Below are 14,857 nucleotides of genomic sequence, written 5' to 3' on the forward strand. Positions count from 1 at the left end.
TGAATTTTCCACAATACATTAGTGAAAATCGCAACCAAATCAGTTAACCCACAGCATAAGATTAGCGCACATAAACGCACAGACAAACAGACAAAAATTCTAACAATCATTGTTTTGTATTCTATTGCGTTGATAAAGGCTCCCGATAATAGTTTTACTCATATATTTTCCATGTACAAACAGCGAAAGGTTATATTTTTATTATATTATGTATAGATAGCCTATAAAATTAAGTGCACTTCTAATAAGTTTTTTTATTCGTAAATATTGAACTATTTGATTAGGATAGGTTTGAAATAAAACAATAAAATTATTATTTTGTTTGGTTAATTGTATTTACCAGTCGTCAATAATTATGTAGGGCTATATAATACTAATCAATGTATATAAAAGCATTAAAATTTTGAATGTTTGTATACAAATGTAGACAAAAAATAAATGCACCATTTGCCTTATACATGGCAACAATAGCAAACCTTTTGGCGGTAATCTTATTTTCTTAGAACATATTGCACCCTGCCATTAAACTAAGTTTTTTTCTATTTTGAAAATCAGTCCAAGATTAAAAATATTCCTTAAAATCGATTAAAAAATAAATAGATCTCCATCATAATAAAATAAATTGTAATTATTTTGTTACTGACTGATACGAAAAAAAAGAGTGAAATTTATAAATATATAAATGAACACTATGTGTCAAAAGATATTTAAAAAATATAAGGGCAAGATGCAGCGATATTTTTTTATAAGGGCAAGACTTAAGTTGTTCAGTCAGATAATGTACTGCCAAGAATACTTATTTACGATTCTTTAAAATATATTGTCACACAATATATTATTACAAAATATAATGAAAGTTTTAATTTATATCATATAAATATAAAACATTACAAAAATTTTTATTCCTTTACGATTATTCTACTAAAAATTTTCTGAATATGCCACTTTTGACTTGAATTAAAAAATACCTTACACAAATATCTTAACAATACGTGATAGGAAGTTAACTCTCGCCGAATATTTACACATTTTAAGAGCTATGTAAGTTAATCTTGATTAAAGGTGTAAGTAATAAATAATATTGTTATAATGATAAGCTTGTATGTCATCATTGTTTCGTCCGTATTTTTGGCACACACTTAAAACAAATGCACGGGCAAGAGAATAGTATTGTTAAGTAATTCGGAAATTTTCATTTGTGGTAAGGTAATTTATCTTATGATTTTTTTAATTCATAAATCTCTGATGCCAGTACCGTAGTTGGCACCACCCGCCCTGTTTAGAGCTTCTTTGAATTGATCAATGTCTATTTCAGCTTGACTCTCCAGTTGAAGTTCCACTGCAAAATTCTGTAAATAATTAAAAAAAAATGTAATTTAGTACATTTCATTTTTTTTTTCGTTGTATTAAAATAGACGTAGCAAGACTGCACTTATTTATTTTAACCAGACCGAGCATAAAACGAAACGTTACGTTCCGTTTCGTATCCATTTTCCTCCAATCAGAGTTCTTTATTTGACAGCTGTCATATTTTATTTCGTTTGTAACTTCACAATATTAGAGATGTGCTTTTACTAAGATTTTTATATTATATTGAATTGAACAAACCATGGAAGAAATATATAACAAAATACCATGCAGAGAAGATCAGCTTAATAATCTACTAGATCTTTTGGGGGACAGTGACGAACCTTTACCAACAAGTTTGTTCGTTAGCGGGAGTATGGCTACAGGCAAAAGTTTGTGTTTAACAACAGTTCTACAATATTTGAATTACAAACATGTTTTTATCGACTGTATTGAGTGTTATTCTCCGAAAATTATGTATGAATCTATCCTTGCTGGACTCAGTGTCGAACATATGGACGTAAAATGCGATTCTTTGATGGAATTAGTAAATAATCTTAACACATTAGGCGACCAACAAAGTAACTATGAACCCATCGTTCTTGTGTTCGATCGAGCGGAAAGACTTCGGAATATCGATCAAAATATAATATCAACACTTTTACGATTACGTGAATTTTGCAACCTCAATATTTGCTCTATTTTTGTAACACATCTTATATACGATAATTTCTATTTTAAAATTGGTGCTAGAGAACCAATAAAACTTTATTTTCCGAATTATAACAAAGAGGAACTGTTTAAAATAATATTTCTTAACCAAAAGTCATTCGTGCGTTACTTAATGAGTAATAATGACATTGATTCTGATATCAAAGAAGAACTGGAGAGACCAGAGTTGTTCGCAAACTTTCTTAATGCATTCTTGAGCGTATTCTACCGACCGTGTCGCGATTTAATTGAATTACAACACATGGCGCGAGTAAATTTTGTAAAATATTGTGAACCAATCATAAAGAATGAAATCAAGCCAACTGACCTTTCGAAACTTTGGCGTCACATCGCACCCATATTGAAGACAAGCTTAGAATTACTGTATTTAAGAATAAATACTACTAAAACACAAACTCAAGCACAATCTCCAGGCAAAGAAAACAATGATGAGAAACAATTACAGAGTTATAATTTTGACAATACCCTGAAAGAAGAATTACTGTCGACTAGAACATTTGCACAAAGCTTTGAATTGCCATATTATGCTAAATATCTATTAATAGCCGCATATTTAGCAAGTTATAATCCCCCTAAAGAAGACAAGAGATTATTTATGAAGAATCATGGAAAACAACGCAAGAAACTACAGCATGTTAGAGCAAAAGCCAAAATAAGCGAGAAATTAAACACACAACTCGGACCCAAAGTGTTTACATTGGATAGGTTGTTGGCGATCTTCTATGCTATTCTAGAAGAGAGGATAGGTTTAACAAGTAACTTATTAGCGCAGATAGCAACCCTGGTGGAACTGAGACTGATAGCCGGAAGTAAAGAAATTGATTTAGACACTTCGAAATACAAATGTATCATTGGTTACGACTTCATTTCGGCTGTTGCACAAACTGTCGGCTTTAATGTTAGGAAATATTTATATGATTTCATGTAAAAATTGTAATTATTTGTAACTCTATTTATTGGATTAAAGAACCTAAAATTAATTTTTTTTATTATTATTATTTCTTCCTCTCATTTTATTTGACATTAATTATTTTTTATAAAGAATAATATGCGATTTGATTATGCATGCATGTAAACAGATAAATAATACATATTTCTTTTTAATTTCATGAATAAACAACAATATATAAATAATAAATCATATAAATAATGATTTAGTATTTTTTATCTATAGATATGAAGAAATGACATGACATTCAGATGTTTGGATTACAGTATTTGTGTTAATAATTTAATGGCAACATAATTGCATGTTTGTTTTAGTATTGTTTTTAATTTCAATCACTTTAATCGTTTACAGTTTGTATTTCGTAATATGAATCAAGGAATATTATTTTAACAATAACACTATGATTCAGCAATTGATAAGAAATTATCTTAGGATTACTACTTTTTATTGACAAATGACTTTAAAACGTGATTAATTGATGTCAGCTTCAAAAGAAATGTCATAAAAATATTGATATGATAACACACTAAAGATAATTATTATCTGTAACAATAAAAAACTTTTAAAGGCCGAATAGATGATAGTGAAGATTGATTATCAACATTTACTTAATTCGTTGATAATATTATTGATTAATAATGATTCATTAATCAACAAAGTATCTTAACTTTGTTGATTAATGAATCATTTCAGTGTTCATAGTAATTATTTGTATTAGCATTTCCGATTTTGCTTACATGATTGAGGAAGGTATGAGTGGCTCGTGTCTCTGAGACAAAGCTCAGCGGCTAGCTTATAAAGGCGCTGATTCTAAGGTTCTGAGTTCATATCTCGGATCGAGCCAATAAATTATTTTTTGGTGCCTTGAAAAACCCGTAAAACCGTTACTCCTACACCTGAAGTTTTCCGATCGTGTCGTATTTACTATCCCATCAAATTATGAGGGTGAGGAGACAGAGTTCACCAGTGTTTGAGCACACACTTGTGCACTATTACATGTCCTGCGCAGTTGCCTAGTTTTCCAGAATGGTCGCCGAGGCCAAAATCGATCAGGAGGTCATCATTATACCGCTTACAAACTGTACTTTTTCCCAAACAAAAAATCCTTAATAAATAACATAAGTGAAAGCATATTAGCTAAGAAGTAAATACTTAATTATAATTAAAAATGTTTATTTTTTAACTTACGGAAATGATATCTTTAATGATGGCTTTATCTGTGGACATTTTGGCTCGATTGATAACTGACACGTTTGGCCCCACCCAAGTGACGAACATAAATTTCTTGCGCTTCGACATTTCATCACCCATTTGCAACCTATATACAAAAGTAGATTATATTATTATTGTTCTTTTTTTTAATTGCCATGATACTTTGCAAAATAGTATTCCATAAAATAGATATGGACGGTGTAGACCGATACTAACAAGAGGCTTATAATGAACGTCTGCCTTTTTTATTATAAAAAAGTTTTTAATCTGTGCCATTTAAAATAATACAAAAGCTGTTTAAAAAAAATATTCACCTGACGTAGCCAAAAGCGCGGTCATCGTCAGAAAACTGGGTACGAAACTCGGAGAAGTCGCTGCCGCGCGCCGAGCACACGATCCTCGCTCCGTCAAACTTGAACACGGCCCTAATAAAAGCACAATTACTGTGATTGCTCTGTACTTACGCTGTTTTGTTACTAGTCTAGACGCAGTTCTTTTGATGTAAAAAAATGGTCTACGAACTTCTGTACCTGTTTTTGAAATCGTTGTTTTTTTTTTACGTCTATTTGCTTTTGTAAATAGTAGAGTTTGGGAATAATATCCATAATGGCAATTAAAAAATAAACTGATTCCAGATTTTTTTTTTAATTACTTGTGACTTCATACTTATACATAAAAAACTTTTAATTCTATATAAGTATGCAAGTATATTATGTAAGAGTTGAGTTTTGATAAGTCTATTTATTATATAATTTATAATATACCATTGAAATCACACAGCTATTGAATTGTCAATAAAATGTACTAAACATCTTGATTTAAAAATATATAGTAAAAAAAAATTATCAGTTCATGAACACATCGTAAAGAAACCTGCATGTAACTTATAAAATACTGCCAGATGTACAACTAGACCCAGATGTACCAATCCGCATTAAAGCAGCATGGTAGAACAAGCTCTAAAATAATATAAATACTCCTTAAGAGGAGATAAATTCAAGTTGATACTATATCTTTTTTTTTAAACGTCATTATGACTTGTTGCAAATTATATTATTTATTAAGCCGACCTGGCGGGGCATGACGTTGGCGAGATGTGACGTCTTCTGTATTATCTAGTACATTGCAATTGTTCCAGCCCCGTCCCGTCCCGTCCGGCCAGCTGACCGATAGTACCATTAGAATTATATATTAAACATCTCACCATTCCGTAGGCGTCGTATCAGATCTTACGTCATCGTACGCGGCGCGTATCGTGTCTCGATCCAGCCCTGTGGTCATCGTTACCTAAAACAATACAAAAACTCATCAATACACATTCTAAAAGTTTTAAATGTACGAGTATGTACTTATTATCTATACAAATAAATAAAATGGAAGTCTAAAATTTCAAAATAACTGCCTATTTTTAAGTTAAAATGACTATTTGCGAGTTATCAAAACCAAAACAGTTACCGCGCAACCTATTTATAGTATTTTGTTGTATGATTTTGGAGGATTTTCGTCACAAACTGAACTCCACGGTGACGAAGCCATGGGTTTTGCTTGTACAAGTTATCAATATATCTATACGCTTCATTTTTAAGAACACATTACTGACATCTGTTCTCATTCTTTTACTGTGGAACTGGTGGTAGGCTTTGTGTGAGCTGGCCTGGGTAGGTAGCACCCACTCATCAGATATTTTACCGCAAAATAGTGTAATTACAAGCACAAGGGAAATAACATCTTAGTTCCGAAGGTTGGTGGCGCATTGGAGATGTAAGCGATGGTTAACATTTCTTACAATGCCAATGTCTATGGGCGTTGGTGACCACTTACCATCAGGTGGCCCATATGCTAGTCCTATACTATAAAAAAAGGAACTGAACTAAATCATCCACTTAGGGGTCAAGATCTGGCAAAATCATCATAACAACATAACTGATAGCGGCCACTATGTTTTCCGTCACAATCGAGCACGAGATTAATTACAAATATTAACCATAATAAAATTCAGTGGCGCTTGCCTGGGAACCCGGTGTCATCGTTTAAGATTCACGCGTATTAACCACTGGACTGTTTCGGCTCTTAATACTCATATACTTATCCAAAATGTTTGAGTAAAGTTATGAGAAACACATTAACAACGCTAGTCATTTGATTTAAAACAAAAAGTAACAATATCTACTATGAGATGCCTTAAAGAAATAATAAAACGGTATAATATGTTATTCGTAATTTTTTACTAAATGCTTTTAAATAAATATATATAATTATATATTTATATTACAAAAGTAATCTTGTAACTTCTGTTTGAATCGAGAGTCATGATTGAATACTGATTATAATTTCTGCGTACACAACTCATTAGCATGTATTAACATCTTTAAGAGTAGCTAGAACCAACGGGTCATGTGTCGGGAACTCGGGGGTAAAAAAGTTATTTTCGAATATAGATTGTAATACTTTTGGAGGCAAATAATTAAAAAAATGTTTTTTATTTTTAAATTCTTTGTGAGCAAAACATATTTCTATAAAGTCTCAACTTCCATTAATTTTATTGAAAATAATCAAGTTACAAATTATTTTTCATATTTACTTAAAAAGATAACTTATAGTCGAAATTTTAATTAAAAGTTTTATGTCATAATAATTTAATAATCTGGTGCATCTCTTGCCAAGCAATTTATTTCTGGGGGTGAGTACAAAGGGGCAAGACAGGCCCCCACTCTGTTCAAGTACTTCTCGACTTGGAACTCTTACGAACGACATTTTAAAATACTTAAATTTGAGTTTAGTATTATTCCATTTTTTTGTTGTCGAGTTCTTACATAAAGGGACGCCAGGATTTCTTTAGAAGAGCACTTGACTTGATGGATGGGTCGTGGCTCTTGTGTCTACTGCAATGTCCATGACATGGCGTCATTTATCAATCGAATAATTCTACATTTCATTATGCTGTTTAATTATTCCTATAGAGTATAAACGGAGTTTTCTTAAGTTATGATCAATACACTTATAAACAGCGAATATATTAAAAATGGGCTGAATTAATGAAGAAAAATTATATTAGTAGTGTTACATTGTCAAAACAGGACAAATGGCGGTTTTCGTACATGAATATAGTCTTAACAATCTTCGACCGAATTTATCAGTTCCTTGAGCCGGAATATATTTAAAAAAAAGAAAAGTGCGTCATCGCCCGTCATAGAAGAAGAATATCACTTTTGGCGCGAAGTTAGGGTGCTTCGAACATACAATTACCTGAATTGTCATTTTTAGTTGGTTTTGTTAGCATTTAAAGTAATTAATAATTGTATTGTTTATTATTTGTGTATTTCTTATTATAAAGTCGAATATTTATGTATTCTTTTTAAAAAAGTCATTTTCACTTATGGCTTGTAAGAATAGTATATATTATTTTTCGAAAGCCGAACTCATTAGTAGCAATATTTGACAATTTTACGTTATTACTTAGCATCATCAATTAATGGCTTTGATTTCGCGTTTTTTTTTAATAATATCTTAGAAAGTTCAGATTACGTAATACGTTTCATTGTAATTATTTTCATTTTTTAAATAAGCCGCCTTTATAAAAACCAATAAACAATTATTATATCTATAAATCCTGAGAATTGTTCTCTAGTATTTTATATATATAAATGATTATTGAAGCGACTGTATCATAAAAACCTTATTACAAATAAAAGCAAATTACAAAAAAAAAGTTCGACGACACAAAACAAGGCTTGGCTTATTAAAACCTGTCAACCAGTACGTGTCCTAGGAAATGTACAGAGGTGGTAACCATCACACAAAGTATTGAATAAAAAATGGCAACACATGTTTTCGCGATATCGAATCCTAATTAGGGCATGAACTTTTCTTACATCTTTAAAGTATGGACATGCGTGTAATTTTTCAATTACATTCTTAGAGGTATGCAGACAATCCCATCGGTACTTTGTAATTTATACCTTGAAAAAATTATCAACCGCATATCGAACTCGCGTGCCAAGGGTTCACAATGAGGTCATGGTATTTAAGGACTACCATTATTAGTTAATTAAATTTCTTTGTAATAATAATATCGTTATTATTGGTTTTTTATTTTTTAAATTCATAATACATTATGTAATAATTTGCCGTGGAGTACCGGCTTAGAATAGTACTCCCCCAATCTCATCCCGTGGGTGTCGTAAGAGGCGACTGAGGGACGGGGAAAAGGGGGGATGGGCAGCAGCGTCCCCCCTCCCATAAACATCTTACCCCCCTACTGCGCTCGCCAACACGCCTGCCCAGCGCGGCGAGTATGGGCAAACCCCTCCATTAATGGCAGATGCGCCCAAAAAAAGGCCCCCACAGTTACCGGCAAGCCCGCTAGGCCCGACCAAGGTAGCGGTCGCGGTATCGGCAGGGCAGGGGGTGCTAAGAATCACCGGTTCACGGCAGGCTACCGTATAAAACGACTGAACATGGCAACGTATAATGGACGCTCGATGAGGCTGGACCATCACCTCGCCGAATTAGAAGTAGAGTTAAGTCATATAAACTGGCATATACTGGGGTTATCTGAAGTCTGAAGACAGGGGGAGGACACGATAACTCTAGAGTCCGGTAACTTACTCTACTTCCGCGAAGGTGATAACCTCTCCCAGGGTGGTGTCGGTTTTCTAGTCAAAAAGGATCTCATTAGCAGCATTGTGGAAATCAGTAGTGTGTCGAACCGGGTAGCGTACCTTGTCCTAAAACTTTCCGACAGGTACTCCCTGAAGGTCGTACAGGTATATGCGCCAACTTCGACATACTCTGATGATGTGGTCGAAGCGATGTACGAGGACATCGCAAAGGCCCTCAACGACACCTCGAAGGCCCACTACAATGTTGTTATGGGAGACTTTAATGCTAAAGTGGGAGTAAAAGATAGCGGTGAATCGAAAGTCGGACCTTACGGCTTGGGCTGCAGAAATCACAGGGGGCAAATGCTGGTAAACTTTCTCGAAGCGCAGGGGCTTTTTTTGATGAATTCTTTCTTTCAAAAGAAGCCTCAGAGGAGGTGGACCTGGCGAACCCCCATAACGTGACAAGGAACGAGATAGACTTTATCATTTCGAATAAAAGGCACATATTTAGAGATGTTTCAGTGATCAACAGGTTTAATACCGGAAGTGATCACCGCTTGGTTCGAGGCACTCTAAATATCAACTTAAAAGCCGAAAGATCGAGAATGATGAGGTCTACTCTCCGACCTACCGTGCTCCAAGCTGCTCAAGGCTCCGAAAAGTTCCAAATGGAACTTCAAAATCAATTCACCGCGTTGAAAACCATAAGCAGCATTGATGAGAGAACCGACACGCTGGTCAAAATACTGCAAAACACATCCCGCAAGTGTTTTCCGCCACAGAGAAGAGACAACGCACCAAAACTCTCTGCTGAGACACTCGAGCTCATGAGAAAACGACGAGAACTACCATCGTTTTTGTCAGATAAGGCCTTAAACCGAACAATAAAAACGCTGACGCGACGCGATCTCCGACGCTCCAATACCCGTGCCATCAAGGCTGCGATTGAGCAAAATCGGGGATCGAAAGTGTTCGCTCGCAAGTTTGGGAGGCCGCGTCTGACAAAACTTAAAACTGAAAATGGTGGGGTCGTTACCTCTAGGCCTGAGATTGTCGGAGAAGTAGAGAGGTTTTATGGGCAGTTGTTCTCTTCAAGATCGGATAAACCCGTGGGAATCAGTATTGATGACCAGCGCGCCCCTCTTATGCGCCATTACTCCGAGGAGCTCCCGGTCGTTGACCAAGGAGAGATTAGGGCGGCTCTAGAACAGCTTAAAAACAACAAAGCTCCGGGAGATGACGGAATCACAACAGAGTTGCTTAAGGCAGGCGTGACTCCGGTCCTGAAAGAGCTAGCAAGCCTCTTTAATTCCGTCATCCAACATGGCAAGACCCCGGAAACGTGGAGCGGGAGTGAGGTGGTACTGTTTTTCAAGAAAGGTGATAAAACCCTCTTGAAAAACTACAGACCAATCTCCCTCCTGAGTCACGTGTATAAGCTGTTCTCAAGAGTCGTCACGAACCGTCTCGCCAGACGACTTGACGAGTTCCAGCCCCCAGAGCAAGCCGGCTTTCGATCAGGCTACAGCACCGTGGACCACATCCATACTGTTCGGCAGATTGTGCAGAAGACCGAAGAGTACAATCAGCCGCTGTGTATGGCATTTGTGGACTACGAGAAAGCCTTCGACTCCATCGAAACCTGGGCAGTGCTCGACTCATTGCAGAGATGTCATATCGATTGGAGATATATCGAGGTACTGAGATGTCTGTACAACGCCGCTACAATGACTGTCAACATCCAGGACTGTAAGACGAAGGCGATCCAACTGCGCAGAGGGGTGAGACAGGGGGATGTAATATCCCCGAAACTGTTCACCAACGCGTTGGAAGACGTTTTCAAAACGCTGGATTGGACTAGGTATGGAGTCAATGTAAACGGCGAGTACATCTCACACCTTCGATTTGCCGACGATATCGTCATCATAGCAGAGTCGCTGGAACAACTCACCGAAATGCTGCGTAGCCTAGGCGAGTCTTCCCGGCGTGTCGGTCTCGGTATGAACTTGGACAAGACCAAGGTCATGTTCAATAGGCATGTCGTGCCGGGACCGATATACGTCGAGGGGAAACCTCTCGAAGTTGTTAGTGAATATACCTACCTAGGACAGATAATACAAGTCGGTAGGAACAACTTCGAGAAGGAAGCCGATCGAAGAATTCGCTTGGGATGGGCAGCATTTGGCAACCTTCGTCAAGTCCTCAAGTCGTCTATACCGCAATGTTTGAAGACGAAAGTCTTCAACCAATGCGTCTTACCTGCCATGACATACGGTGCCGAAACGTGGACACTAACTGCGGGACTAGTCCACAAATTCAAAGTCGCTCAGCGTGCTATGGAGCGAGCTATGCTCGGAGTATCTTTGAAGGATAAGATCAGAAATGAGATTATCCGGAAAAGAACCGGAGTCACCGACATAGCTTGCAAAATTAGCAGGCTGAAGTGGCAGTGGGCTGGTCACATATGTCGTAGGACCGATGGCCGTTGGAGCAGACGAGTCCTAGAGTGGAGACCGCGAATCGGCAAGCGCAGCGTAGGGCGCCCTCCAGCCAGGTGGACCGACGACCTTAAGAAGGTGGCGGGCACCAACTGGATGCGGAAGGCGGAGGACAGGGAGCTTTGGCGCACCTTGGGAGAGGCCTATGTTCAGCAGTGGACAACGATTGGCTGTTGATTGATATGTAATAAAATATATATATATATATCAAATCAAATCAAAATCAAATCAACAGCCAATCGTTGTCCACTGCTGAACATAGGCCTCTCCCAAGGTGCGCCAAAGCTCCCTGTCCTCCGCCTTCCGCATCCAGTTGGTGCCCGCCACCTTCTTGAGGTCGTCGGTCCACCTGGCTGGAGGGCGCCCTACGCTGCGCTTGCCGATTCGCGGTCTCCACTCTAGGACTCGTCTGCTCCAACGGCCATCGGTCCTACGACATACGTGACCAGCCCACTGCCACTTCAGCCTGCTAATTTTGCAAGCTATGTCGGTGACTCCGGTTCTTTTCCGGATAATCTCATTTCTGATCTTATCCTTCAAAGATACTCCGAGCATAGCTCGCTCCATAGCACGCTGAGCGACTTTGAATTTGTGGACTAGTCCCGCAGTTAGTGTCCACGTTTCGGCACCGTATGTCATGGCAGGTAAGACGCATTGGTTGAAGACTTTCGTCTTCAAACATTGCGGTATAGACGACTTGAGGACCTGACGAAGGTTGCCAAATGCTGCCCATCCCAAGCGAATTCTTCGATCGGCTTCCTTCTCGAAGTTGTTCCTACCGACTTGTATTATCTGTCCTAGGTAGGTATATTCACTAACAACTTCGAGAGGTTTCCCCTCGACGTATATCGGTCCCGGCACGACATGCCTATTGAACATGACCTTGGTCTTTTCCAAGTTCATACCGAGACCGACACACCGGGAAGACTCGCCTAGGCTACGCAGCATTTCGGTGAGTTGTTCCAGCGACTCTGCTATGATGACGATATCGTCGGCAAATCGAAGGTGTGAGATGTACTCGCCGTTTACATTGACTCCATACCTAGTCCAATCCAGCGTTTTGAAAACGTCTTCCAACGCGTTGGTGAACAGTTTCGGGGATATTACATCCCCCTGTCTCACCCCTCTGCGCAGTTGGATCGCCTTCGTCTTACAGTCCTGGATGTGGACAGTCATTGTAGCGGCGTTGTACAGACATCTCAGTACCTCGATATATCTCCAATCGATATGACATCTCTGCAATGAGTCGAGCACTGCCCAGGTTTCGATGGAGTCGAAGGCTTTCTCGTAGTCCACAAATGCCATACACAGCGGCTGATTGTACTCTTCGGTCTTCTGCACAATCTGCCGAACAGTATGGATGTGGTCCACGGTGCTGTAGCCTGATCGAAAGCCGGCTTGCTCTGGGGGCTGGAACTCGTCAAGTCGTCTGGCGAGACGGTTCGTGACGACTCTTGAGAACAGCTTATACACGTGACTCAGGAGGGAGATTGGTCTGTAGTTTTTCAAGAGGGTTTTATCACCTTTCTTGAAAAACAGTACCACCTCACTCCCGCTCCACGTTTCCGGGGTCTTGCCATGTTGGATGACGGAATTAAAGAGGCTTGCTAGCTCTTTCAGGACCGGAGTCCCGCCTGCCTTAAGCAACTCTGTTGTGATTCCGTCATCTCCCGGAGATTTGTTGTTTTTAAGCTGTTCTAGAGCCGCCCTAATCTCTCCTTGGTCAACGACCGGGAGCTCCTCGGAGTAATGGCGCATAAGAGGGGCGCGCTGGTCATCAATACTGATTCCCATGGGTTTATCCGATCTTGAAGAGAACAACTGCCCATAAAACCTCTCTACTTCTCCGATAATCTCAGGCCTAGAGGTAACGACCCCACCATTTTCAGTTTTAAGTTTTGTCAGACGCGGCCTTCCAAACTTGCGAGCGAACACTTTCGATCCCCGATTTTGCTCAATCGCAGCCTTGATGGCACGGGTATTGGAGCGTCGGAGATCGCGTCGCGTCAGCGTTTTTATTGTTCGGTTTAAGGCCTTATCTGACAAAAACGATGGTAGTTCTCGTCGTTTTCTCATGAGCTCGAGTGTCTCAGCAGAGAGTTTTGGTGCGTTGTCTCTTCTCTGTGGCGGAAAACACTTGCGGGATGTGTTTTGCAGTATTTTGACCAGCGTGTCGGTTCTCTCATCAATGCTGCTTATGGTTTCCAACGCGGTGAATTGATTTTGAAGTTCCATTTGGAACTTTTCGGAGCCTTGAGCAGCTTGGAGCATGGTAGGTCGGAGAGTAGACCTCATCATTCTCGATCTTTCGGCTTTTAAGTTGATATTTAGAGTGCCTCGAACCAAACGGTGATCACTTCCGGTATTAAACCTGTTGATCACTGAAACATCTCTAAATATGTGCCTTTTATTCGAAATGATAAAGTCTATCTCGTTCCTTGTCACGTTATCGGGGCTTCGCCAGGTCCACCTCCTCTGAGGCTTCTTTTGAAAGAAAGAATTCATCAAAAAAAGCCCCTGCGCTTCGAGAAAGTTTACCAGCATTTGCCCCCTGTGATTTCTGCAGCCCAAGCCGTAAGGTCCGACTTTCGATTCACCGCTATCTTGTACTCCCACTTTAGCATTAAAGTCTCCCATAACAACATTGTAGTGGGCCCTCGAGGTGTCGTTGAGGGCCTTTGCGATGTCCTCGTACATCGCTTCGACCACATCATCAGAGTATGTCGAAGTTGGCGCATATACCTGTACAACCTTCAGGGAGTACCTGTCGGAAAGTTTTAGGACAAGGTACGCTACCCGATTCGACACACTACTGATTTCCACAATGCTGCTAATGAGATCCTTTTTGACAAGAAAACCGACACCACCCTGGGAGAGGTTATCACCTTCGCGGAAGTAGAGTAAGTTACCGGACTCTAGAGTTATCGTGTCCTCCCCCTGTCTTCGGACTTCAGATAACCCCAGTATATGCCAGTTTATATGACTTAACTCTACTTCTAATTCGGCGAGGTGATGGTCCAGCCTCATCGAGCGTCCATTATACGTTGCCATTTTCAGTCGTTTTATACGGTAGCCTGCCGTGAACCGGTGATTCTTAGCACCCCCTGCCCTGCCGATACCGCGACCGCTACCTTGGTCGGGCCTAGCGGGCTTGCCGGTAACTGGGGGCCTTTTTTTGGGCGCATCTGCCATTAAGGGAGGGGTTTGCCCATACTCGCCGCGCTGGGCAGGCGTGTTGGCGAGCGCAGTAGGGGGTAAGATGTTTATGGGAGGGGGGACGCTGCTGCCCATCCCCCCTTTTCCCCGTCCCTCAGTCGCCTCTTACGACACCCACGGGATGAGATTGGGGGAGTACTATTCTAAGCCGGTACTCCACGGCATCCGGTACTCCACGGCATATATATATATATATATATATATATATATATATATATATATATGGTGTATGTGTGTGTTTTGTAATTTTAAAATCAGAATCATTTACTTAGAGATAGAAGATCAGCCAACAAAAATGT

At 39.3% G+C, this 14,857-nt stretch overlaps 2 protein-coding genes across 2 annotated transcripts in view; one reads left to right on the forward strand and one right to left on the reverse strand.

Moving 5' to 3' along the window:
• Window positions 1-310: 310 nt before the first annotated feature.
• Window positions 311-14,857, reverse strand: part of LOC126777120 (coactosin-like protein) — a 36,971-nt gene continuing 22,424 nt past the window's right edge. The window contains exons 2-5 of the mRNA XM_050500016.1: window positions 5,445-5,527; window positions 4,555-4,665; window positions 4,217-4,346; window positions 311-1,349 (exon numbers count right to left, since the gene is read on the reverse strand). Coding sequence (XP_050355973.1) covers window positions 1,233-1,349; window positions 4,217-4,346; window positions 4,555-4,665; window positions 5,445-5,527 — 441 coding nt within the window. The 3' untranslated portion in view covers window positions 311-1,232. The remainder of the gene's footprint in view (window positions 1,350-4,216; window positions 4,347-4,554; window positions 4,666-5,444; window positions 5,528-14,857) is intronic.
• Window positions 1,514-3,058, forward strand: LOC126777071 (origin recognition complex subunit 5). The gene has a single exon (XM_050499941.1). It carries the CDS (start codon window positions 1,610-1,612, stop codon window positions 3,005-3,007), a length of 1,398 nt encoding a protein of 465 aa, XP_050355898.1. The 5' UTR covers window positions 1,514-1,609; the 3' UTR covers window positions 3,008-3,058.

This window comes from Nymphalis io, chromosome 22 (genome assembly GCF_905147045.1).
Source record: "Nymphalis io chromosome 22, ilAglIoxx1.1, whole genome shotgun sequence".
Taxonomy (NCBI): Eukaryota; Metazoa; Arthropoda; class Insecta; order Lepidoptera; family Nymphalidae; genus Nymphalis; species Nymphalis io.